Source organism: Armigeres subalbatus, chromosome 3 (assembly GCF_024139115.2).
Source record: "Armigeres subalbatus isolate Guangzhou_Male chromosome 3, GZ_Asu_2, whole genome shotgun sequence".
Taxonomy (NCBI): domain Eukaryota; kingdom Metazoa; phylum Arthropoda; class Insecta; order Diptera; family Culicidae; genus Armigeres; species Armigeres subalbatus.
Window position 1 is genome coordinate 18433602 of NC_085141.1, and position 27252 is coordinate 18460853.

The 27252-nt window shown below is 41.9% G+C and overlaps 1 protein-coding gene across 1 annotated transcript in view; it reads right to left on the bottom strand.

Moving 5' to 3' along the window:
- The window catches only part of LOC134219303 (uncharacterized), a 621614-nt gene that overhangs the window by 166359 nt on the left and 428003 nt on the right, over positions 1-27252 (bottom strand). The window contains exons 6-7 of the mRNA XM_062698024.1: positions 10822-11032; positions 2779-2838 (exon numbers count right to left, since the gene is read on the bottom strand). Of these exons, the coding sequence (XP_062554008.1) occupies positions 2779-2838; positions 10822-11032 (271 nt within the window). The remainder of the gene's footprint in view (positions 1-2778; positions 2839-10821; positions 11033-27252) is intronic.

Genomic DNA, 27252 nt, shown 5'->3' on the forward strand with positions numbered 1-27252 from the left:
TCCCGCTATTTAGTGGCCACCCTTTAGTAGATTCTTATACAGAATGGTTAGAAAATCTAACAACCACTGGTAGGGTGTAGAGCTCTTCTTCCGTTCTGCTTGCCAATGCAACAGAGTTCCGCGTTCTACGATTATGCTTCGTTTGGAAAAAGAATGTGCAAGGCGCAAGGAAGAACCGGGCAACCCACTACTATCAATGATGCAAATGGAACAGATCTGGCAAACTACATAAAAAATATGGCAGGGTAGGAGTGACAAGGTGCATACATCATGGCCATGGACGTTTGTGTTACTTTGATGATGCTTTACTGAGTGGTACTTAAAATTATATTATTTTCATTACCCTTAGCTAGTAGACATTGGTTTAAGCTTTTGAGTTCTTATACAAAAACATTGCTTAACAAAGACTTTAAGGATAAAAACCCCGAAAATGCAGGAGATCAATAATTTATTCTAATAGTAACATAACATTGCAAGCAGTACAAAATTATTCGAGTGGTCCAAAATATGTTCAATAGGTGGTCCAAAATAAAAACTTGTGGTCCAAAATAAAATCTAACATAACTTCAGAATTTCTGATAGTTGGGTTATTCCGGTGGGATTTACAACATTTTTACCAACAAATCCTACCTAGCATTCACCACTTTTTATTTGCATAGGGAATTGATCAAGCGTTGTTACAAAATCTAACTTTTATTCGAAAAATTGTTTGGCTATCTCCTAAAGTTGTTTAAGTTGTAAGTCCAAGATTATAAAACGATCCGTCTCCAAAACGTGCATTTACATTTAGGTGGCGCTTGTTTTTTGGCTGGTCCATGCATCAAATGTCAGAGTGAGTAGTTCGCCTGATTCAAGCGTATTTGTGTAATAATCAGATACCTAGGCAAAGAATATTCACGCATTGTTATCGATTTTTTTTTCTGTGTTAGGTATCTAATCGGTTCAAATATGGAGCAGGAAGTAAAAACTATCTTAGAATGCCACAACTTTTAAAATCATGAAGTTTGATGTGTCCTATTTCCGTAAAGTGACCCCATAACAGGTTCTGGTGGAACGTCCGGAATCCGGAATACAGGCCATGTTTTAGACCGATCAAATTCCTGATCAAATTTGATATAGTTTATGCGTCGTCTCCAATCAAAATATCCAAAATAATCATTTCCGAAGTATGCGTTCTGAAAAATTGCCAAAGGCTAACATCCATTTTAAATCCGAAATAATTCCGGAACCAAGTGGTCAATCCTAGAAATCTATAAAACTTCTGAAACTTGAATAAATTCCGCTTCTTTTGGTGAAAGTTGCCATAAAAAATGTTGAAAGACAAAAAAGTTACCGCCAAAAAGATTTTAATTTTCGTTTTCAAAAGTGAGGTGGGTAACGGAAAGGTTAATGACACATTTTAATGCCTTGACAAATCTGTAGTAACATCGACGGGTTTGTTGCAGTTTCATAGCAAACTTGAAGAGTAAATCTACAAGAGGGCTTTTAAACATATTTGTTACTTGTGATGCCCGTTATGTCAGACGGTTTACATTTTTACCGCAATTCAACATTTTTTCAAATGTCCATTATTTCCTATTACCGCCAAGCCTTTATTTATTTCTTTTATTTTTTTTATTATAATGTTCATATGCAATGGATTCAGTGTAAATATTGATGACAAAATAGAAGAAATCACTCGACAATGTGTTGTGCAACCACCTCAAAACCAAATCGTTGAACATGACTTATATTCCATAAAAGCTGCAAAACTCAACTCTATAAGAAAGTGGACAAGAGAGGAAACTATACGCAACCAAAAAAAAAAAAAAAGAAAAACTTGAATAAAAATACAAAATATTTTAAAATCCAGTGGGCTTATAATTTCTGGATCTGTCTATAGGAAGGGAAGGATTGTTAGTCCGATTGGCATTGCTACTACAGATCGAGTATATCTCTGCATCTCCACAACTTTTTTGTTATAGAATATTGAGTTAGTTACAAAGGATAATCTTTTAGGGATTCACTTCTGCAATCGATGCGAACTTTGTGATGGGATATAATTATGCACTTTTAAAATATTCTACTCACGTTCTTTCTCATCGAATCAGTGTGCTAACCTAAAATACGACCAACGCGCACTAATTAGTTTTTTTTACCGGCTGCAAAGAGCAGGAAAAATCATTTCTGATGATCGCACGATCGTTCTGCAGACAACACTCACTGACCGCACAAAGTACAAACCAGGATTTCGCGACTATTTTGCGTCCTGTCCTAGTATGGACGCATTCTATAATGTACTCTTAATGGTTAAATCGTGATGGAAAAGACCCATACTAATTTTTATTTAAATATTTCAGATAGATTATTAGTTGGTGATGCGCCCTAACCCATTTCCCCTGACAAATGTTGTTCATATGAATTGTATGTGTGTGTAGCTACCAGAGAAGAGTGGCTTGCTTTTATGCCCCCATGTTACTGTAGGATTTTTCCGAGGTCCTTGGGATTCAGTGGGATAAAGTATATTTGTAAGCTTCCATGGTGGAAAACAGAGAATAATGGTGGATATGTTGTGGATAAATAGCTAGCGGATTCTGTTTTGTGATATTGGACAAACGAAGAGACGCGTTAGTAGCTAACCCTATTTTGTAAAATTATGAATCAAAATCGCGTTATTAATGTGTGGTCTGGTGTTCAAGCCCTGGATGCAATTTTTCAAAGTGGGAAGGCATGCCTAAGTGATAATTGTGTTTGTGTCTGAGTCTAGAAAAGGAAGTGAATTTGGGTGGTGCATTTTACCTAGTCCGGTGGTGCCCATGAAGAGGTTGCCGCCCGATGCTTGCACGAAATCTCGATCCTCTGGTCAAGGTTGACGGCGGTTGAAGGTGGTGGTGATGGTGATGGCGATGTGGTGGGTGGTACACAGGATGATAGCACACACAAAAACACGCGATAAGACACACAGTGCGAGAGGAAGAAAAGAACAAGAAATCGAAATTAGACGGCGATGGTGGGTGCAGTCAAGCGAAAGTACGTGAATTTCTGGGGCAATATCGATTCTGGCAGTGGAAGTAAAAGTGCGACGGATTCGTATTGGAGTAGCCATTTTCACTTTGTTCGGAGGGCTCTATAGTGCGATTGGAACACGATTTCGTTCTCGTAGTTTTTATTACGTGGGCGATAGTAGCAATGGAATGTTCAGCGAGCATTGCAAGTTGCTGTTTTGGTGGCCCGGTAATAACAATAAGAGGGCATGCAAGCGAGACAAAAACCATTTAGCAACTGGTTGGATTCTAAATGGTTTTTGAGCGTAACAGCTTGTCTAAGTGCTCTTGACGTGCGATAAAATGTGGTTGAATCGTGCGGTGTTATTGACAGCTTTGTTGAAAACGCTTGGCTTTTTTACAGCTCAAAGGATAGATTTTTTTTATTGAATTCAATGTCTGGATCATCGTAAATGTGTGCAGTTTTTTGTATGCAACGGCATGGCAGCTATTTCACATGTCATAAATAAGGCGTGTCATGTGGTCGACATCATCTTTATATTGGCAAGTTTATTTTTTATTAACAAAGTTTTATTTCGATCAAATTTCCTATAACTCGACCGCAATATGCTTAGTCAAGGATGTAAACGAACATATTGTCAGAATTTTGAAAGGCAGGATTTTGAAATGGTAGAATTGTAGCATTGAAATTTTGATATAGTTTTACTCAACATTTCGCTGTTTAAGTCCCACTAGTTATGAAGTTAAAACGATAATTGTGGAGGCAAATGTGCGCAGTTTACTTTAACCGTAACAGAAAGAAAGTTTTGTGATCTCAGTAAACCAATTATATGAAATTTTAAAATGCGAAATGGTTTGTAGATATTGCTATCAAAAATTACAATAACATTTATGCTCCACTGTCTATACGAGACATGTTATCGCATAAAGATGGAACTCGTTTGTTCAATTTTGACATCGACGACATGCCATGGCCAATTTTTACCACGCCTGAGTGATGAAAGCATCACAACGATGACAAACAACCGAAAATAACGAAAACGCTCGTAAAGAACGAATGAGAATTTATTACACCGAAGTACTGCAAAAGAATGCCGAACATCCAGACAAAAGTGTCTCTCGTCATCAGAATCACATAATTCCAAGCACTTTTCTCCACTCGAAAAGCGTCCGAAATTTCATCAACTGTTGGCGAGCGGCTCGTCAGCATCGTCGAAAATGGCAACAGAAAATGGAAATGAAAATAGGAAAATTAAACAGAAATATCATTTGCTGATGATATTTACGTGATGTACGGACTCTGACTGGGTTGAAAATGGTTCCCAGAGATGTGGGTGCGCCGACGATTCAAGGAAACGAGGCGGTAGTGGTGGAATACACATTTATTTACATTTCAGCTATATTCAAGATTTATGACATAACGGATTTCAGGATTCCTTGGCCGATGCTTTGCGCACGAAGCTTGATAGACCAGCACAAAAAGGAATTCATTTATTGGAGTTATTTTTTCCTAACCGTATTCGTAGGGAAAGAAATGTCCCCGTAATTGAATAAATATAAGAAAACAAGAATACCTCTACGTCTTCACAAATAACACAAGAAGGTTTTCTCTTTCTTTGAAGGACCAGCCTACAGCACAGGAACCGGAAATCTTTCTCTGCCTTCTAGCGACGGTTTATGACGTTGATGGTTTGTGGTTGGTGAAATTGAAAGGAGAAATGTAAATAAACATTATTTTTCTGCGCCCTGCTCTGTCAGCATCTGACTGATGCTTCTCTTGCCTTCATCCACCCAGAGCCGCCACCGCAGCGTACCGCCACATAGCATCGCATTGGTTCGTTCGTTCGTTCTCGTCTGGTCAAAAGGTTGAATGACGCGCGAGTGGAGCCACCAACGAGGCTGTTCAATTTCATGGACGATTTGGATGAAGAATGGGTGTTTCATTTCTCACAAGGCAATGGCCGCAAACGAATGGAATATGTGTGCCTTTGTTGAACGGTGAAAGGTTTAATCAGATTGCACGAAAACTGCGGTTTATGGTTTCGTCACGCTTTCAACAGCGTTTGAATAAACTTTAATCAAAATCTTTTATTTAGAAGGAAAGATTGCGTTTATATGCCTACGAATCATTGAACATTGCTTTTAAATGCCAATTCAATCCAATCCAATCCAATCCAATCCAATCCAATCGGCTCGGAAGCCTCCTTTCAAGAGGCTCGGAAGCCTCCTTTCAAGAGGCTCGGAAGCCTCCTTTCAAGAGGCTCGGAAGCCTCCTTTCAAGAGGCTCGGAAGCCTCCTTTCAAGAGGCTCGGAAGCCTCCTTTCAAGAGGCTCGGAAGCCTCCTTTCAAGAGGCTCAGAAGCCTCCTTTCAAGAGGCTCAGAAGCCTCCTTTCAAGAGGCCTCGAAGCCTCCTTTCAAGAGCTCAGGCCTCCTTCAAGAGGCTCAGCCTCCTTTCAAGAGGCTCAAGCCTCCTTTCAAGAGGCTCCAGAAGCCTCCTTTCAAGAGGCTCAGAAGCCTCCTTTCAAGAGGCTCAGAAGCCTCCTTTCAAGAGGCCTCAAGCCTCCCTTTCAATAGGCTCAGGCCTCCTTTCAAGAGGCCTCAAGCCTCCTTTCAAGAGGCTCAGAGCCTCCTTTCAAGAGGCCCGGAAGCCTCCTTTCAAGAGGCCTCAGAGCCTCCTTTCAAGAGGCTCCAGCCTCCTTCAAGAGGCCTCAGAAGCCTCCTTTCAAGAGGCTCAGAGCCTCCTTTCAAGAGGCTCAAGCCTCCTTTCAAGAGGCTCAAGCCTCCTTTCAAGAGGCTCAGGAAGCCTCCTTTCAAGAGGCTCAAGCCTCCTTTCAAGAGGCCTCAGAAGCCTCCTTTCAAGAGGCTCAGAGCCTCCTTTCAAGAGGCTCAAGCCTCCTTTCAAGAGGCCTCGAGCCTCCTTCAAGAGGCTCCAGAAGCCTCCTTTCAAGAGGCCTCAGAAGCCTCCTTTCAAGAGGCTCAGAAGCCTCCTTTCAAGAGCTCAGGCCTCCTTTCAAGAGGCTCAGAAGCCTCCTTTCAAGAGGCTCAGAAGCCTCCTTTCAAGAGGCTCAGAAGCCTCCTTTCAAGAGCTCAGAAGCCTCCTTTCAAGAGGCTCAGGAAGCCTCCTTTCAAGAGGCCTGGAAGCCTCCTTTCAAGAGGCTCAGGCCTCCTTTCAAGAGGCCTCAGAGCCTCCTTTCAAGAGGCCTCAGAGCCTCCTTTCAAGAGGCTCGGAAGCCTCCTTTCAAGAGGCCTGGAAGTCTCCTTTCAAGAGGCTCAGGTCTCCTTTCAAGAGGGCTCAGAAGCCTCCTTTCAAGAGGCTCAGAGCCTCCTTTCAAGAGGCTCAGAAGCCTCCTTTCAAGAGGCTCAAGCCTCCTTTCAAGAGGCTCAGGCCTCCTTTCAAGAGGCTCGGAAGCCTCCTTTCAAGAGGCTCAGAGCCTCCTTTCAAGAGGCTCAGAAGCCTCCTTTCAAGAGGCCTCAGGAAGCCTCCTTTCAAGAGGCCTGGAAGCCTCCTTTCAAGAGGCTCAGGAAGCCTCCTTTCAAGAGGCCTCCAGAAGCCTCCTTTCAAGAGGCTCAGGAAGCCTCCTTTCAAGAGGCTCAGAGCCTCCTTCAAGAGACTCAGAAGCCTCCTTTCAAGAGGCTCAGAAGCCTCCTTTCAAGAGGCTCAAGCCTCCTTCAAGAGGCTCAGGCCTCCCTTTCAAGAGGCTCAGAAGCCTCCTTTCAAGAGGCTCAGGCCTCCTTTCAAGAGGCTCAGAAGCCTCCTTTCAAGAGGCCCAGAGCCTCCTTTCAAGAGGCCTCAGAAGCCTCCTTTCAAGAGGCTCCAGAAGCCTCCTTTCAAGAGGCTCAGAAGCCTCCTTTCAAGAGGCTCAAGCCTCCTTTCAAGAGGCTCAGAGCCTCCTTTCAAGAGGCTCAAGCCTCCTTTCAAGAGGCTCAGAAGCCTCCTTTCAAGAGGCTCAGAGCCTCCTTTCAAGAGGCTCAGAAGCCTCCTTTCAAGAGGCCTCAGGCCTCCTTTCAAGAGGCTCCAGCCTCCTTTCAAGAGGCTCCAGGCCTCCTTTCAAGAGGCTCAGAAGCCTCCTTTCAAGAGGCTCAGGCCTCCTTTCAAGAGGCTCAGAGCCTCCTTTCAAGAGGCTCAGAAGCCTCCTTTCAAGAGGCTCAGAAGCCTCCTTTCAAGAGGCTCAGAGCCTCCTTTCAAGAGGCTCAGGCCTCCTTTCAAGAGGCTCAGGAAGCCTCCTTTCAAGAGGCTCGGAAGTCTCCTTTCAAGAGGCTCAGAGCCTCCTTTCAAGAGGCTCAGAGCCTCCTTTCAAGAGGCTCAGGCCTCCTTTCAAGAGGCTCAGGAAGCCTCCTTTCAAGAGGCTCAGAGCCTCCCTTTCAAGAGGCCTCAGAAGCCTCCTTTCAAGAGGCCTCAGAAGCCTCCTTTCAAGAGGCTCAGAAGCCTCCTTTCAAGAGGCTCAGAGCCTCCTTTCAAGAGGCTCAAGCCTCCTTTCAAGAGGCTCAGAAGCCTCCTTTCAAGAGCTCAGAAGCCTCCTTTCAAGAGGCTCAGGCCTCCTTTCAAGAGGCTCAGGAAGCCTCCTTTCAAGAGCTCAGGAAGCCTCCTTTCAAGAGGCTCCAGCCTCCTTTCAAGAGGCTCAGGAAGCCTCCTTTCAAGAGGCTCAAGCCTCCCTTTCAAGAGGCTCAGGCCTCCTTTCAAGAGGCTCAGAGCCTCCTTTCAAGAGGCTCAGAAGCCTCCTTTCAAGAGGCTCAGAAGCCTCCTTTCAAGAGGCTCAGGCCTCCTTTCAAGAGGCTCAGGCCTCCTTTCAAGAGGCTCAGAAGCCTCCTTTCAAGAGGCCTCAGGCCTCCTTCAAGAGGCTCCAGCCTCCTTTCAAGAGGCTCAGAAGCCTCCTTTCAAGAGGCCTCAGAAGCCTCCTTTCAAGAGGCTCAGAGCCTCCTTTCAAGAGGCCTCAGAAGCCTCCTTTCAAGAGGCTCAGAGCCTCCTTTCAAGAGGCTCAGAAGCCTCCTTTCAAGAGGCCTGGAAGCCTCCTTTCAAGAGGCTCCAGGCCTCCTTTCAAGAGGCCTGGAAGCCTCCTTTCAAGAGGCTCAGAAGCCTCCTTTCAAGAGGCTCAGAAGCCTCCTTTCAAGAGGCTCCAGGCCTCCTTTCAAGAGGCTCAGAAGCCTCCTTTCAAGAGGCTCAGGAAGCCTCCTTTCAAGAGGCTCAGGCCTCCTTTCAAGAGGCTCAGAAGCCTCCTTTCAAGAGGCCTCAGAGCCTCCTTTCAAGAGGCTCAGAGCCTCCTTTCAAGAGGCTCAGAGCCTCCTTTCAAGAGGCTCAGGCCTCCTTTCAAGAGGCCTCAGAGCCTCCTTTCAAGAGGCTCAGAGCCTCCCTTTCAAGAGGCCTCAGAAGCCTCCTTTCAAGAGGCTCAGAGCCTCCTTTCAAGAGGGCCTCAGAGCCTCCCTTTCAAGAGGCTCAGAAGCCTCCTTTCAAGAGCTCAAAGCCTCCTTTCAAGAGGCCTCAGAAGCCTCCTTTCAAGAGGCTCAGAGCCTCCTTTCAAGAGGCCTCAGAGTCTCCTTTCAAGAGGCTCAGAAGTCTCCTTTCAAGAGGCTCGAGCCTCCCTTTCAAGAGGCTCAGGAAGCCTCCTTTCAAGAGGCTCAGGGCCTCCTTTCAAGAGGCCTCAGAGCCTCCTTTCAAGAGGCTCAGAGCCTCCCTTTCAAGAGGCTCAGAAGCCTCCTTTCCAAGAGGCTCAAGCCTCCTTTCAAGAGGCTCAAGCCTCCCTTTCAAGAGGCTCAGGAAGCCTCCTTTCAAGAGGCTCAGAAGCCTCCTTTCAAGAGGCTCAGAAGCCTCCTTTCAAGAGGCTCAGAAGCCTCCTTTCAAGAGGCTCAGGCCTCCTTTCAAGAGGCTCAGAAGCCTCCTTTCAAGAGAGCTCAGAAGCCTCCTTTCAAGAGGCTCAGAAGCCTCCTTTCAAGAGGCCTGGAAGCCTCCTTTCAAGAGGCTCAGGCCTCCTTCAAGAGGCCCAAGCCTCCTTTCAAGAGGCTCAGAGCCTCCTTTCAAGAGGCTCAGGCCTCCTTTCAAGAGGCTCAGAAGCCTCCTTTCAAGAGGCCTCAGAAGCCTCCTTTCAAGAGGCTCAGAAGCCTCCTTTCAAGAGCTCAGAAGCCTCCTTTCAAGAGGCTCAGAAGCCTCCTTTCAAGAGGCCTCAGAAGCCTCCTTTCAAGAGGGCTCAGAAGCCTCCTTTCAAGAGGCTCAAGCCTCCTTTCAAGAGGCTCAGGCCTCCTTTCAAGAGGCTCGAGCCTCCTTTCAAGAGGCTCAGAAGCCTCCTTTCAAGAGGCCTCAGAAGCCTCCTTTCAAGAGGCTCAGAAGCCTCCTTTCAAGAGGCCTCAGAGCCTCCTTTCAAGAGGCTCAAAGCCTCCTTTCAAGAGGCTCAGAAGCCTCCTTTCAAGAGGCCTCGGAAGCCTCCTTTCAAGAGGCTCGGAAGCCTCCTTTCAAGAGACTCGAAAGCCTCCGTTCAAGAGGCTCGGAAGCCTCCTTTTAAGAGGCTCTCGGAAGCCTCCTTTCGAAAGGCTCTCGGAAGCCTCCTTTAAAGAAGGCTCTCGGAAGCCTCCTTTCAAGAGGCTCTCGGAAGCCTCCTTTCAAGAGGCTCTCGGAAGCCTCCTTTCAAGAGGCTCTCGGAAGCCTCCTTTCAAGAGGCTCTCGGAAGCCTCCTTTCAAGAGGCTCTCGGAAGCCTCCTTTCAAGAGGCTCTCGGAGGCCTCCTTTCAAGAGGCTCTCGGAAGCCTCCTTTCAAGAGGCTCTCGGAAGCCTCCTTTCAAGAGGCTCTCGGAAGCCTCCTTTCAAGAGGCTCTCGGAAGCCTCCTTTCAAGAGGCTCGGAAGCCTCCTTTCTTGTTTATCAATCTGGAAGGCAATCATGCTAGGGTTATTTTTTAGATATTGAATGTACTTTTGGTAACACATATTTCGATCCCATCTTAGAAGCCGCGCGTTGTCCATATCATCCCAAGCAACACCTCTTGTTTCTCAGTGAGTAACAACAACAGTGGTGTGACTTACTAAAGGTCTGACTTAAGCACAACGCGTCGTAGGTGGAGCCTATTTGCAACATCTTGCGGCTACAATGAAAATAAAAACACAAAAACCAACCGGGAATCGAACCATGGACCTTGAGATTTGCAACCTTCTACTATAACCATCACACCAACAATTCTATTTGAAGATTCTGCTACAAGTGCACTACATAAACAACAAAGTCATTTGTAACTTCATTGTACCTTATACGGAACATGCAGGGGACTGTCAAAAATAAAATACTGCTCAGCTGAGCTCAAAGCGTTTTGCAACATATCAGAAACATTATCGTAACAGCAATGAACCGAAGTGTTATTAATTCTGCTACTTATCTGTTTTGTTTCTGATATGAAACACATCGAATTTTTAACCACCCAAGAAGTCAGATGGGTAGAATATTGCGACGCCACTTAAACGGAAATGAAACATTGTGATTTTCTGAAACTGGGAAGTGGCTTTAATGTCACTCGATGTATTGCCAGTGTCTTCAGTGCAATTTATTAGGAACAAACACCTATTTGAAAGATGTTGCACGTGCTGCTTGGGATGGGCAACAATCCTGAGAAACACAAATCAGTCAAAATGGTTGAAGCAGCTTGATTGTGAGCGAATCTGAACATCTGAACGTCTGAACATCTTTCAGAAAAAAATAAGGATTACGGATCTCTAAAGGTTACTTCCGAAAGTACACGATCGATGAAATACACTTTGATACTTAAGTAATTCGAATTGAGCATTCATTTAAATAGCAAAAATATTTTCAATTCGATCAGATATCCGATCACTACCCTACTCTGTGCTTTGTAAGATACCAACCTGTCACATCCAGGTACACCGCCAGATTGATCTTCGGCTCCGTATTGACCTGACACTCATAGATGCCGCTGTCCTTCAGCTGAGCGTATTCAATCTTCAGGTCCCAGTCATCCGAGTCCGGCGGATGGATCACCGAAAATCGCTGATCTCCGGTGTAGGTGTAGATGTTGGACGTCAGTATGTGAAGGTCCCGCTTGCGCATCCAAGACACCTGCAAAAGTTTGAGCAGAAAAGGGAGATGGAATTAGTGATCGAATTTCTATTTTGAGTGATAAAAGGGTTGGTATTTTTTTTTGCAACTTCATTAATAAGAGCTTATCACTTGTTGTTCATTGAAAATAAGATACGAGAACAGGCGTAGTCTGCTAAATGAAATATGAAAGAGGAAGACTAGCGCATATGCAACGGTGTGATATGCTTCAACTGCTACTACTATTATGTCTGCGGCCCTACTTGTAGATAGAAGATAATCGATTTTATAACGTATCAGCACATCTTCGTCATTATCATCATGTCGGAGATGTTTTTCGAGCCACCATGTGCTGAGTCTACCTCAGACAGGAGTAATTGAATAAAACCGTAGATAATTGAAAAATAATATCATCACCGAGATAGACAGGTGTCATGGGCATCGAAGTGGTGGCGCTTTCTATATTCGTATGATGCACGATGCGCGGCAATTGGTGTCAATAACCGGATAATTAATTTGTTAATAGAGAAGCTGTTATGCAATTATTGATTGATACAGAATGTAATTTCCACTATCTATGAAAACCTCCCTCGCCCCTCTTTTGTGACGGGGTTTACCAAGCCTTTGAATGAACAGAAGCTTCCATCTGTTATACCTCGCCTGGTTGTTAAAAGTTTTCTAATTTTCCCACAAGAGGTTAATCACTTGCCACGCACACATCGCTCGAATCCGTTGGAGCGTTGCACACGATGAAACGTGGAACTTTAATCCACCGCCAGCTTTCCGGCAATATTTAGACAAGTGAAACTTTCTGGCAAAACCCTTTCTCCTCAAAGTTGCTGGGGAGGTTTATGCTTTTCGAAGCGAAATATTAAGATTGAGTCAGGAGTTGTTCACCAGTGAGCCATAATGCAAAGGGTGGCAGGACTGAGCAAAGTCATCATGAGTGTAGATGGAATGCAGATTGTGATGTGGACGTCATATTGATATCATGATTGAACGCATTCCTCTGCAAAAAAAAGTTTATAGTCCGTTGTGGCTTTGTTGCAGAAATCAATTAAATGTAGAACCACTGATGTGCATGTGGCTGACTCTTAAACTATTTTCCGCTCATTACTACAGCACAATATCGATACATATATGAATGTACATAATGATGATGGCAAAGGTCATGCCACGTAAAGTATTAAATACCACAGCTATCAACTATACACACAGGAAACGGGAGATTAATGAGCATCACAATTAAATTTTACCGAAACAAACATGAATTTAAGCATCTCTACTGACGCTTTTAGATTTAGATGGCAACGATGTTTCGCACAAGTGTTGGTCGTGTATATTAAAATTTATATGGCAACTGAGAAAAATACTGGGAGTTTTCCAAGGAAACTGCTAGGAATCTCTCGAAAAAAAAATTCTGTTAATATCTGTAAATATTCTGTAAATTGTGTATTAGAAATGGTTCGAAAATATTTAACCCTTTGGTGTGTATTGGATCTTTAGAGACCGTAAGTGATATAATATTTATTATCTATTTATTCATATAAAATCGATATAAGTATCAATCTTACTGTGTTCGTTTGGCCTATCGGAACCAGAGGAAAACTTTTTGTAATCGGTATTTTTATTTGGAACAAAACAAAAACTGTTTCCCAATGTTTGTTGACGAAGATTATATTGATGAGGAACTCTTAAATGCTAAGCCCATATGCCTACAACATAGTTTTGAGATAGACTTTTGAGTATAATGCATAACAAACAGCCAAACTTTCAAACATGTTGAATGTCGGAACAATTTAGTACAGTCACGAAAGTTTTTTAATTAATGAAAGGAATACCTAGAAAAATGAACGGATTAATACGAAATATGGCTTCCACTGTTATGAACAATAATGAAAATATTTTTCAACACCAGTGGATCGCAAGCTTAGTAATTCATAACAGACGCACACGTTCCGGGCCCGGCGTTGGTTTGCTGGAAAGCTTCGCACGAGAGCTATCGTGCGTTGACTAGGCCGCATGTGACTACGGCACCAACGACAACAAACAGCGTGGTGGCAGTAACGAGAGCATGATTTATGTGGATTGAGCAGGGATATGAAAGTTTGACGCTGCTGTGCCAGCAATGACGACGATGACGACGCCTCCAAACTAGGCAGGTGGACCGGCATACACGCGTGGAATTAATGTCGCGCTCTAACGGGCTGGCAAACGTTGTGATGACGTTCCTGCGAAAAGTCAAAAGATGAAACGAGCCTGTTTGATGACGCTAATCCACGCGTTGGGTCGAAAGGTCTCGCAGTGTGTGGATTCACTTAACGTGGTTGATTGCTGTTCCAAAAGAGCCTTAAGATAAGCACGGATAACGAGAATTACCTTCTACTTATATATGGTAATGACACTATTACAGTAGCCTAGTTGTTCTCATGAAAAGTCAAATGAACTCTATGGCACTAAAACTAATATGAAGAACTCTACAAGGGACAAAGAGGTTTGCCTGAAGATTTGACAAAGTGGGTTAGTTGGAATTGAAATAAATAACCATCAATTTTTACGAGCAGCTTAGCAGAAATTGAAAATTGTTTTGACAGATACGGATTCATATAGACTGTTGTCTAAAGTTTCTTCTGAAATTCCAACCAAATATCCGTCGGAAAGGGCAACTGAAGCTCCTTCAGGAAATTCCATCCAAATGGCCGAATTTAAAGAGGACCTCCAATGCATATTGCTCTAACCTATTTACCAATTTCGTGAAAAACTAACAAAACTCGTCCGATAAAAAACTACCAGAATTTCCACAAGTACACCCCTGGAGCTCCTTCGGAAATACCTACCGCAATTAGTAAGCAATTAATGACGGCATTACGTAATTACATCATTTGAGCAATTAAAGGCATGTAAATTCCTGAACATGATGTAAATTTAGGGGTTTCTCGAACTAGGAAAATTGTTTTGCAACATGAAATTAGGTCAGATTAATGTTTTTGGATTTTTTTGGCTTTCTCAGTCTTATGTATTCAAAACGATGTGTTTTGTTTTGCCCGACGTTTCGGCCGTTTATTTTGGCCTTTTTCAAGGGTGAACTAAAAAGGACATGAACATGGAAAAGTGCATAACATGATACATAAAACATATTAAAAGAAATGACCTACACTGTCTACCGTTTTTTGTTTTTTTTTTGGTTTGCCGTTTTTCATGTAGGGAGGGCTTCACGAGGAAATTCCTTGAAGATATCTTTTCTTCTCTCCAAGATTTACTTCTAGATATTTCTTCGGCTATTCTCTCTTCAGGAAGAATCCGGCATTTCCTTCCAGCCACCAGCCAATAGCTCCCGCAACAATACATACGGAATTTCTTCCCAAAATTCTACCAGAAGTTTCTTTAAAAATTTCTGACTGAAATGATCCGATTTAGCTCCATAATTTCACTTGTAAATCTATAAGAAATTCCTTCGGAAATTCTTCTAGGAACTTCTCCGGGCATTCCTCTCGGAACTCTTCCTTTAATTCATACGGGATTACTTCCAGGAAATTTTCCGGGAATACCTCCAAACATTCAATAGCGAAACCATCTAGCATTCCAATCTGGAATTCTTTTGGCAATTACTTCAGAATATCCTTCAAGAAATCCTCTAGAAATATCTTCATGAATTTCTCCTGGAATTCGTCCAAGTATTTCCCCAGAAATTCTTACAGGTATTTTTTCGGGAGTTTCTTCAGGTACTTCTCCAGGAATTCCTTGAGGGATTTCTCCGGGAGATTTTCCACGGAAGTGTACTAGAATTCCTTCCGGACTTCACTCGGAATTTACTCGGATATCTGCCAAGAGTTCTTCTAGAAATTTCTTCGGAACAATCCGTAGAGATTTTCTTCAGCAATTAATCTGGGAATACTTTCAGGATTTAATCTGGGAATTTCTGCAATAATTCCTCCTGGTATCAGATATTTTTTCGGAAATTCCTTTAGGAACTTCTCTAAGAATTATTTCAGGACTTCCTTGTGGGAATTCCTCCGGAAGTGCTTATGGGAGTTCCTCCGGGAGTTCTTCCAGGAGTTTTTCCAAGAAATTCTCCGGTAATACCTCCAGGAACTTTGCAGGGAATTCCTGGACGATATTTGGCAGGAATTGCACGGGAAATGGGATTTTGGAAGTTCCTTCAGAAATATTTTTTCTCTTCCTCTAGGGTATTCCACCGGATGTTCCTCTGAAGTTCCACCAGTAGTTCCTTCGGGAATTCAATCAGGCTTTCTTCCAGAAATTCATTTGGCATTTCTTTAGGCATTTATCTACAAATTCCTCTAGAAATTCATCGGAGAATTTCTCTGGGAGTTCTTACGGGAATTCCTCCGGGAGGTTCTTTTAAGAATTCTTCCAGGAGTTCCTCCTGGAATTCTTACGGAAGTTCCTTTGAGAGTTCATCCTAGAATTCTTACAAGAGTTCCTCCAGGATTTCCTACGGAAATTCTTCCTGTAGTTCTTCAATAAATTCCTCCAAAAGTTTCACCGGCAGTGCCTCCGAGAATTCCTCTGATAATTTATCCGGAAATTCCTATAGATAATCCCCGGGGAGTTCCTCCGGAAATTACTCTGGGAGTTCCTTTTCAGAGAAACACCCGGAGAAACTGCAGGTGAAACTCCCGGAGGGATTCTCGTAGAAACTGCTGGTGGATCTCCCGGAGGAATTCCCGAAGGAACTGCCGGAGGAGCTCCCGTAAGATCTCCTGTAAGAACTCCCGGAGGAATTTCAGGAGGAACTCCTAGAAGAATTCCTAGAGGACCTCCCGGATGAGCTCCCAGAGAAACTATCGGAAGAGCTTCGGGAGGAATTTCCAGCTTAATTTCTGAAGAAAGCCTAAATGATTTCCTGAAAAAAGCCTGAATAATTTCCTGGAATAGCTTCTGGTGGAACTCCCGAAGGAATTTCCGGAGAAACTTTCGGATGAATTGCTGGTGGAATTCCCGGAGGAACTCTCGAAGGAATTTTCTGGAAGAATTTCTGAAGAAACTCCCGGGAGAATTTTCAAAGGAACCCCGGGGAAACTACCAGAAGCATTCTCGGAAACAAGAGAATTCATCTTATAGACAAATGTCGTCTAGCTGAAACCTTTATTGGGGTTTGTAGCTGGACCATCATCATCATCAGAGGACCTCCCGGAGAATTCCCTGAGGAGCTCGCAGAGAAATTCTCGGAGGAGCTTCTGGTGGAAAATCTATATAAATTCCTGAAGAAGCCTAAATAAATTCCAATTCTGTCGAAATTCCCGGAAGAATTTTCAGAGGAACTGCCGATAGAACTACCGGAATAATTCTCGAAGGAAATCCTAGAGAAATTCTTGGTGGAAATGCCGGTGGAACTCCTGGAAGAATTCCAGGAGGATCTCACCGTGGAAATCTTGAAGTTTCCACCGGAATTCTTTCAGGATTTCATTGCGAATTAATCGAGGAATTCCTCCGAAAATTCCATTGTTGATTTCATTTTCGGTATAATTTCTGTATAAATTTTCGGTGGAATTCCTGGAGAATATGATGATGGATCGACTGTAATTTAGATATTTCGGGATTTTCTTGGCATGCAGTCTTAATTCCAGAGTTAAAACAGGGTTTTACTACTGTCCAGTAGTAAAACCCTGTTTTAACTCTGGAATTAAGACTGCATGCCAAGAAAATCCCGAAAATTCCTGGAGAAATTCTTTGAAATTTTCACAAGAAATTATTCGAAACAATTCACGAAAAATTTTATGGAATTTACACAAGAAATTCGAAGAAAAAGAGAAAAAGAAAAAGAGAAACGATGATACCCTGCAGCATCACACACCGCTGCTGGTCGGACGCTCGGTGGCAAGCGAGCCTCTATTGTCGTTGCAGAAGCAAACCCGCCTCAATACGACAAATAGAAGCACATGTTTGTGATTCAAACGCAACCGACTGTTGTTCAATTCTGATACACATAGTTGGGTAGAGAGAACAGGGTGTGAAATGTTGCCAAAGCAGATTCGATAGATATGGGGAATTGACTGATATCCCATCGTTATTAGCTGGTTATGGAACAACTTCTCGCAAGGGCAGCTGTTGTATAATTGGTAATACGTCCGTGTACTAAATGGAATAGTGTGGGTTCAAGTCCCACCGGCAGCCGAATCTTTTTGCGCAATATCTCTTAAAAACACCCTAAGATGGCAAACTTAACTATGTGTATCAAAATTGAACATCTTTTCCAAAAAAAAGAAAAAATCTGACTTCCCTCACAAGTCATCAATCAAGAAAAAGAGAAATTCGAAGATTTTTCGTGAATTTCTTAGGAATGTTTTCTGCGGAATTTCAACGGAATATTCTTATTCTTAAAAGTTATGGGAAATAGCACGAAATTATTTAAATTATTGCAGGGAATTCTGCAGAACTTATAAAGAAGTTCGTGAAGATGGTCTTGGAGTAAATAATGGTTGAATTTTCGGATCAATTCCCGGCAAAATTTATGGTGGAATTCCTGAAGACACTGCCGAAGAAGTTGCTGGAGGCATTCCATAAGAATCCCTGATAGAATTTCGGATAGAATGCCAGGAGCAATTGTCGAAGGAATTCCTGGATAAAGCTTGCATATTGATTTTTCTGCCTATTTTATAATAAATATCATTTCAGAGAGGATTTGTTTAGAAATTCAGATGTATGGTTCTACATAGTTTTCTTGAACTTATGGAAGAATGCATTTCTCGATAGAGTAGTACATTCGAAAGTTGCTGCGTGTATCAATCCAATCCTGTTGGGTCTTCAAATATTTGTCGATCCCAATGTTGCATTCTGATCGTTCGACTACTTTAAAGTTTGAGTGCCTTCTCGATGACACTCAACCACATGGTCCTGCCGACGTTGATGGTGAGATGTCCCAAAGAAGCACACGGTAAGCTCGTTAAGCCCACACCGCAGAAAACAACGTTGTAGTACTGATATAGCGTTTCGTGATCATTAGCCAAATCGGAGTCGTCTAGGTGTTTCACAAAAATAAACTGTCAAACAGCTAAAGGTATGGCATACGGTCAATCGTATCTATAAAGATCTCTTTACGATCTCGATTACGATGAGAAGTAACAGTTGAAATGAAATGCGTCCTTACTTCACATCAGCGACTATTTGAATGGGGTTGGTGAAGCTACGACCCTATTTGAAAATCGCTTGCATCAATGGGCGCCACACAGATTTTCGTGTTTCAGACAATAGAAATCCCTTCCATAGTCAATGAATATTTAGCAAATAAAGGGACACTTCCACCTGTTTGACCTGCTGCAGAATAATGGTGCGGAGCGGATATTGCATAATAGTTGCTTCAACATTCGCACATACAGCATAGGGTCAGCCCTGAACACCTCCGCCGAAAGCCGATCGACCTTGGGGGCCTCTTTAGATTTCATGCGTCGGCTGCTTTTTGAAGAATACTGGCTGACACTTGAAGAAGCTGTTCAAAGTGCTCGAACCAACATTCCAGCTGTCCAAGTCAGTGAGTAATTACATTATTTGAGCCAATAATCTCCGGATGCTGAGCCATCCTTTCTTCACCATAGAGCAATCGAACGACCTAAACTCAGAAGATGATACTACTTTACAAAGCAGCGCTCTACCATGTAGAGTAAACTGAATGACCTGGTCATACACTCCCACTCATCAACGTCAGCAAGATCAAATAGCTGTATACGAACATTGAACAACTCCCACTCCACGGTAGCCGGGCAAACAGTAGAGATGGTCGAAAACCAAAGCCAGCCAAGAACACCAAACCTCGGACCAAAATGCACCAAACCTCGAATACTCAACTCTAACGTGAAATCTGTGATGTTATACGCCAGTGAGACTTGGTGCGTATTAGCAGAGTTCATATAGATTTGCAAGTATGCATCAGCCGATGTCTACGTTTTACAGCTCGGGCCTGGTAGCCTCACAACTGGATCCCGAATGCTGAGCCCCATCGACAATGCCATCGAAATCCAATATCAACAGCAACTCCACAGTGTGAATGGACGTAGGCCGGCCTCACACCACGTAAGAGCGGAGACGAAATCTGCAAGCAAGCGCTGGACAGGAATCTGGCAGGACATCGCAGCAGAGGCAGACCTGAGATATCCTGGGGACGAAAACTAGTAAAATAAACGAAGGTGTTAGGAATCAGACTTGGGTCCAAGTCAAGTTTGGAGAGATAAGGAACCCAATCCCAGTGCCGTATAGGGCAAAAGATCCGATAGTCGTGGGTGTTCCTATAGTTGCGGTACTGCTATTTAAACTAAATCTACGTATTCAACGCAGCAACCCATATTGTCTATCAATTTGTTGACCTGTCATTATTCGAAATAAAAGAAAACAGATTAGAAAATCCCTCCAAATAGGTAAAGTATCACTAAATTACCATATCTTTCACTTGACTTTGCACCAATAGTTGCAAGTCCCATAAGAAAACAATGGGATTCGCAACTATTGGAACACTGCACCAATAATTGGAGGTGTAATTTTAGGCAAAACGAATGGTTTCGGCAGCGCTTGGAATACTTTTCGTTCAAAATATAATTGATAGGGTGTTGAATGCGTACTTAAGGTAAGAGAATTGAGATATAGGTGCGGTGTAAGCGAAGAAACAGTGGGAGAACGTGCTTAGTTCTTCCACTATTTGGTCTTTTACCCTAGTCTATGTAACAAAACCCGTCGCTATGTTTACAATCTAATAAAGTTTGTTTTTGACCTAGAAGAATATTTTATCCATCCACATAAAAACGAATTTCTGCTTGTCTGAGCCTTATAGACTCGGAAGCTACTGAACCGATCACATTCAAACAAGCCATGATAACAAATTTATCAAATTTGTAAACAAGTGCGAAAAAACAGAATCGGATAGGAAGCCCCAAAAGAGAAATGATGATTTTCGCTCATTTTGTGTTGGGAGCCGCACAGCTGGATAGAACAAGTTCAAATGCATCATCAGAATCATCCCGCCTTGAGCTCAAACATATGAGTGCTCCATTCTTCGAGCACCTTTCGCTGCTCTTTAATCAGTGTCGCCGTCTCAGCTACTTCCCATCGTCCTGGAAGTCAGCCAAAGTTATCCACATCCGGAAGCCTGGGAAGGATCCTTCCTCACCCAAAAGTTATCATCCCATCAGCCTACTCTCAGGGTTATCCAAGCTGTATGAAAAGGCGATTCGCAGCCGGTTACTTGAGTCTATGCCGAACACCACAACAGCTTGCTTGAGGTCGCAAGCTTATTTTCCGGCAACAGACGGTGACAAAGTGTAACATTTTGTTAAAACCCATCGTCGGGGACAAAGATGTTATCGATCATTTAGTAATTTGCGTTCGATCATTTAGTAGTTTGTCAATAACTCATTCCAGAAGCTGAATTTCAAAATGTGTTGTATGGTGGACTTCTAGTGCGAAGGTTTTTCTACAACTCTGCCTCATGATTCGTTGTTTGAATTCCACTAGTAACGGAGTTATAGCTATAGTTTCAGTAACTTAGACTAAATGATAACAAAATTTCAATCATTTAGTTTGAGTTACTGCAACTAGCGCTCTAACTCCGTTACTAGTTGAAATCTAGCAACGAACCATTAGGCAGAGTTGTAGAAAAACCTTCGAACTAGAAGTCCACCATACAACACATTTTGAAATTCAGCTTCTGGAATGAGTTATTGACAAACTACTAAATGATCGAACGCAAATTACTAAATGATCAATAACATCCTTGGTCGGGGGTGACAATGGGTCAAATGGGGGTGAGCATGGGTCACTGTTTCAACTACTTAGAATGCTTGTAAAATAGAGGGCAAGAATACTAAAATATAAGAGACCTTTTTTAACGATTTTGCTGTACGACATCTAGACTGCCGGTGAGAGCGATGACTCATTCTCACCCCCCAGACCCATTGTCACCCCCGATGGCGGTACTGTACCCTTTGATCAACCGTCGGTCGTCTTTGTCCCTGTAAAATAGGCTAGCTGTGATCGAATACAGCATGCCGGTCTGGAAGAGCGTTGCGTTGCGTTGCGTTGTAACGGAGTATTTCGTAGATTGCATACTAATAGTTGTCATGTATATTCTTTACCTTTCTTACCCCAACAGATTTATTAATTTCTCACGTAAGCACTGTTATTCACTTCACTAAGCACCAAACGCCGTCGGCTGCGCCAATTACAGGGTCGTGGCCTGTGATAGGCTTTTAAAAAAGTCTTTAACCTTTATTCACTTTAAAATTAACACTTTTTATTCAAACATTCGTAAACACTAATTAATTATAATCAAGTACACGGTTCGATGTCCAGCGGGTAACAGAGAGAGCGTCGATTGGCGCTGATCGGTTTTATAATGTTAAACTGCTTACCAGGCGAATTCCTCAGTGGCCTGATTGATTACGCTGACCTCAGTATCCGGTATTGGTAATTGTGTGGATGTAACTCTAGACTAAATGAATTTCAATCATTCAGTTTGAGTTACTGCAACTAGCGCTCTAACTCCGTTACTAGTTGAAATCTAGCAACAAACCATTATGCAGAGTTGTTGAAAAACCTTCAAACTAGAAGTCCACCATACAACACATTTTGAAATTCAGCTTCTAGAATAAGTTATTGACAAACTACTAAATGATCGAACATCCTTGGTCGGGGGTGACAATGGGTCAAATGGGGGTGAGAATGGGTCACTGTTTCAACTACTTAGAATGCTTGTAAAATAGAGGGCAAGAATACTAAAATATAAGAGATCTTTTTTAACGATCTTGCTGTACGACATCTAGACTGCCGGTGAGAGCGATGACTCATTCTCACCCCCCAGACCCATTGTCACCCAATATGCTAAAAGAAAGGTGTGGTGATCACTTTGTGTATCACACAGCAGATTGCTTGTAGTAGTGCGTCGTTTCCGTCACGTCTTAGTAACGTCTTAATTACATGACGACGAATGACGTCACATAGTTTGTTATTAAATTTTCTTTGATTTCCCCTCCTAGCGCCGCGTAGCGCATCGTCGTATCTATGAGTAACCAACAATTTGTTATCATATCAATAACACGAAAAAATATTCCGCGGTAAGAGTAATTAATATTGTATCTAATGACATTTGATCCTTTTTCCAGGGATATTCAGGCATTTCGGCATATCAAGAGCATTTAGCACTAAGTGATTTATATGCTTCAAAATAGGAGGCAGAATATTCATATAAATATTGCACAATAATGCAATAACATAATATGAAATTTTCAGTGAATGCTGTAAAATGTATGCTTCGCGGAAGATGGCAGAAGTGCTCAATTAATGTGAAAAGCTTTTTTTGAAAAATGAAATTGCGATGATTTTAAGTGCTTACAATGGTCCTGTAGATGCTGTTTTTATTTATATATCGTAAATGATAGTGGTATTTCATTGGCTGCGAAAAAAAACTGTAATGCCAAGGTATTCCGACCATGATCGAAGAATGAAATGAGACCGTGTGACGTCACAGACATTCCCCTCAAATTGTGTTTATGTTTACAACTTACTAATACTATTGAACATCGAGTTCATCCACACCTTTCTTTTAGCATATTGATTGTCACCCCCGATGGCGGTACTGTACCCTTTGATCAACCGTCGGTCGTCTTTGTCCCTGAAAAATAGGCTAGCTGTGATCGAATATGGCATGCCGGTCTGGGAGAGCTGCGCCAAAACTCATCAATCATCATCTAAAACTCCAACGAGTTCAGAACAAGTTCCTGATGATGATCCTCAACACCCCTCCCAGGACACGAACTTCTGAGGTCCACCGTCTGGCCGGTATTAAAATTCTACACGAGCGCTTTGGTGAGTGTAAGGAAAGGTTTAGGGTCCGTTGCTAAGCTTCAGATCAGGCCGCTATTAGGGCGATAGTTCCAATTTAGGTTATCAAGTTTTTGTATTGTAAATATTAGTGTACAATAGTAGATGAAGGGCTTTGTGGCCGACCACTTGTCATGAACAATAATTATGTATGTAAAAAAATGATAAAATAAATGAAATTAAAGTCAAAGTGCTCCCCGCGTTTGGATCTTTTTAAAAGAAATTTATCATGGGGTATAGCCTCCCGAATCAGTGCTTTATCATGACAGCTTGCGAAAAAAGTCTCTCACGGTATGCTACATATCGTATATGTATACAGAGATGATAGGTGAGAGACTTTTTCATTCTCTTTTGAATTCAATCCTTGCAAATTTGAATTGTTTTCACCAGAGTCCCGGGTGAGTGAAAATAACATAAATTTTCGTTGGTGAAATCCACGCAAGGGTGGATTTGAGTAAAAGGAATCATAAAGTGAGTTGTTTTAAGGTTCCGTATAGTGTTGGTGATGGAGAATCACGAGTAAGTTTCAAAAAGGGTGGAATACATACATTTCTTCAGATTTCAAAAAATAAATTTGAAATATCTCGAAAACGGTAATTTTTGGTGCGGCAGAAGACTTAATAAGCAACGTCGCGGTTCCAATAGCAATCCTGTTTATTTGCGATAGCTTTTAGGCTACAAATAGTTGGCTTTTAATATAAGTTGTTGTGAAAATAAATAGTTCTACTTACAAATCTGTGACTTTTCGTGAGAAAGTGAAAAATTGTTTCTGTCGTCGAAATTTAGTTTTGTTTATGCGGGTGAGTAAATTAATCAGTAAGTGAAAATTTGTTTCTTGTCCAGTTGTGTTCCTCCAGTAAGCGAATCGGCCGGTCGTCGAAATTTAGTTTTGCTTTAAACGGGTGAGTAAATTACAGTGAACTTTCCCGAGGTTCCGAGATAGAGAACACATTTATATTTTTATTCCAAAATATCATACACTTTTAATAACATGTGGAAATATGGTTTAGGGGCATGTGACAGAATGCCAATTGGCCAAATGTCGTTTGGCTGAAAAGTTAAAATTGATTTCTTTATCAAGTGAAGTAAGGGAGAATCCATTAATTACGTAACACAAAAATTGGCCATTTTCAACCTCACCCCCCTATGTCACACATTTTGTATGAAACTTTTGAATTTGTTGTTTTAATTGGCTTATTTCGGTTACAATTAAATCAAAACAGCAATTAAGCGTTACGCGTTTCGGCTTACTTCGCTTCAGCCATCATCAGACGCTACTAGCTGGCAACCTCCTAGCTGTTCAGTCAGACAAACATAACAATAAGAGTTATGTTTGTCTGACTGAACAGCTAAAAAGTTAGAAGTTTTCCAAGAAAACACTTGTATTTGACGCTGAGTTTTTATTCTGAGTCAATTTTGAACATAAAGTCTGTTCCGTATTTTCTACCTAAGTATTACTATAGCGGAGGCGTTACACACGTTTGTGCTTCCGACGAAATACTTCTAGGGGTGCTGGATCAGGTACATATGACAGATCCGTCAACTGGCGATGGAATGGTGTGTGAATAAGAATATCAGATTATGTAAAACAAATGATCCTAAAAGTGGAATGTGTGGCTAGACTAGACCAATTTATGATTGAATTTCATTTAATTTCATTTTGTAGTTTTGTGTGCCAGAATTCTTCTAAAAGTCCTCTGCGTGTATTAAATATTGAGAGGCAAATATTTTGTGAGTTAGGGTCTTAATTATTTAAATCCATATAAATTACCTAACGTTTTATAAAATCATAATTGATAGGCTAGTTTCGTGCAGGAATGCATTGGAGCTGGTGAATTATAAATGATGTTTATAGCTAAACTATTTTACGGGTTGTGAGTACTTAACTTAAACCTTATAGAACATTCCAAACGGCTAAAACATGACAATTCAATACAGGCAGACAAAAAACTGCCAGCTAGGAAGACTAGTATCTGAAAACGAAAAGTCACAGGCTTGTAAGTAGCTTAGCTTGACTGACTGTACCCATCGTAGTTGCTAGTCGTGATTGGCCGAGAAACAACAAATAATGCACAGCTCGCCAATGGAATAGTTTTCTCGGGACTAGAAAGCTATTCTCACTGTTCATGCTTCGGAGTTTCTTCAATTCAAGACCAATAACGATGCCGGCCACGTCCTCATAGTCAATTAGGATAAGGGGCGGGAAATTAGTTCCAGACTCATTGCTACAAGAGACTGAGGAATACTCTGCATCTCCATGAGCGCACTGGAAAGGAATAGTATGTTAGTTGGGAAGGAAATATATTGGAAATCGCTTTGGTAAGCGACCAATATATACCAACATATACAAAAACGGAAAAGCAACGCGTGTCTTACGTATTTTCCTGAAGACTGATTCGATATCTTAACTACTTCGCGACGACTAAAACACGCACTGCACAACGCTTGCTCGATGGCTACTCTCTTACTGGAGAAACACGACTGGACAAGAAACAAATTTTCACTTTCTGATTAATTTACTCACCCGCGCAAAGCAGAACAAAATTACGGTGACCGGTCGATCGTTTTGCTTTCCGCACAAAGCGAAATTAAATTTCGATGACCGGCCGATCCGCTTACTGGAGAAACACGACTGGACAAGGAACAAATTTTCACTTTCTGATTACAGTGAACTCTTTCTAACTCGATGTTTTGTAACTCGAGATTTTCTTTTACTCGATGACATTCAAAGTCCCTTGAATTTTGCATACTGCGTTACCTCCGTAAGTCGACACCTTTTGACTTCTCACTTCTCAAGTCTCACTTCAGACTTCTTACTTCTTACTTATCACTATTCACAATTTATTTTTCCCTTTTTACTTTTCTTTTCTCGCTTTGCATTTCTCACTTCTCACATTTCTCATTTTTAACTTCTTAATTCTTACTTCTAACTTCTCACTTTTCACTTCCTATTTCCTACTATGAGATGTGCGAAATGTCTCGCTCCTTACTTCTCGCTGCACATTTCATGTAATTCCTATTAGTCAATACTCACAATATAAGTTTTTAACTTTTCGGCCCAAACGGAATTAAACCATACGGCATTCGGCCAAATGGCCCGACTTCGTATATATTTTACAAGTGAACTGATTCTGATAACATCGAGTTAGCGAGGTGAAAATGCTTAATTACTTCGACTTAGAGAATATCGAGTAAGGGAGGTGTCGACTTACGGAGGTAACGCAGTATGCAAAATTCAAGGGACTTTGAATGTCATCGAGTAAAAGAAAATCTCGAGTTACAAAACATCGAGTTAGAAAGAGTTCACTGTAATCAGAAAGTGAAAATTTGTTTCTTGTTCAGTCGTGTTTCTAGTAAGAGAGTAGCAATCGAGCAAGCGTTGTGCAGTGCGTGTTTTAGTAGTCGCGAAGTAGAAATGCTAAGTTAAGCTACTTACAAGCCTGTGACTTTTCGTTTTCAGATACTAGTCTTCCTAACCGCTCAGATAGCTGGTAGTTTTTTTGTCTGCCTGTATTGAATTGTCATGTTTTAGCCGTTTGAAATGTTCCATAAGGTTAAGTACTCACAACCCGTAATATAGTTTAGCTATGAATTTCAATTATAATTCATCAGCTCCAATTCATTCTTGCACGAAACTATGATTTGATATTATGATTTTAATGAACGTTAGGTAATTTATATGGATTTCAATAATTTAGACCCTAACTCACAAAATATTTGCCTCTCAATATTAAATATTAAATTATATTAATCTATATATATAAAAACCAATCTATGTATGTATGTTCGCTAACTACTTCTGAACCACTAGGCCGAATCCACCCAAATTTGGTACACACGTTCTCTATCCTCAGGGGAAGTTAACAAAGGGGTGGGAGGGTCATTTAGGAAAGGGGAGGGTTTTGTTTAGAAAACGAACAATTATGTGTAACTTTCATCTCCCAGGACCGATTTCAACCAAATTTTGTACACATATTCACTATAAGGAAACAATCATATGAGAGATTTTGGGAAAGGGGAGGGGTCTGGAGGCAGGGGTATTGTTCAGAAAACGGGTAATTTAGAGTAAATTCTGAACCCCTGCACCGATTTCAACCAAATTTGATACACACATTCTCTACCCTAAAGAAAAGATAACAAATGGGGGTGGGGCGGTCATTGTAAAAAGAGGGAGGGTATGGGGGGAGGGGTTGTCTTTATAAAACGAGCAATTCAGTGTTACTCCCAACTTCCAGTACCCATATCAACCAAATATTGTACACGTATTCACTAAGAGAAGTCGATCACATGGAAGTGTAATTTGGGAAAGAGGGGAGGGGTCTGGGGGGAGGGGTATTGTTCAGAAAACAGGCAATTCAGTGTTTCTTTTGAACCCCTGGACCGCTTTCATCCAAATTTGGTACACATTCTCTATC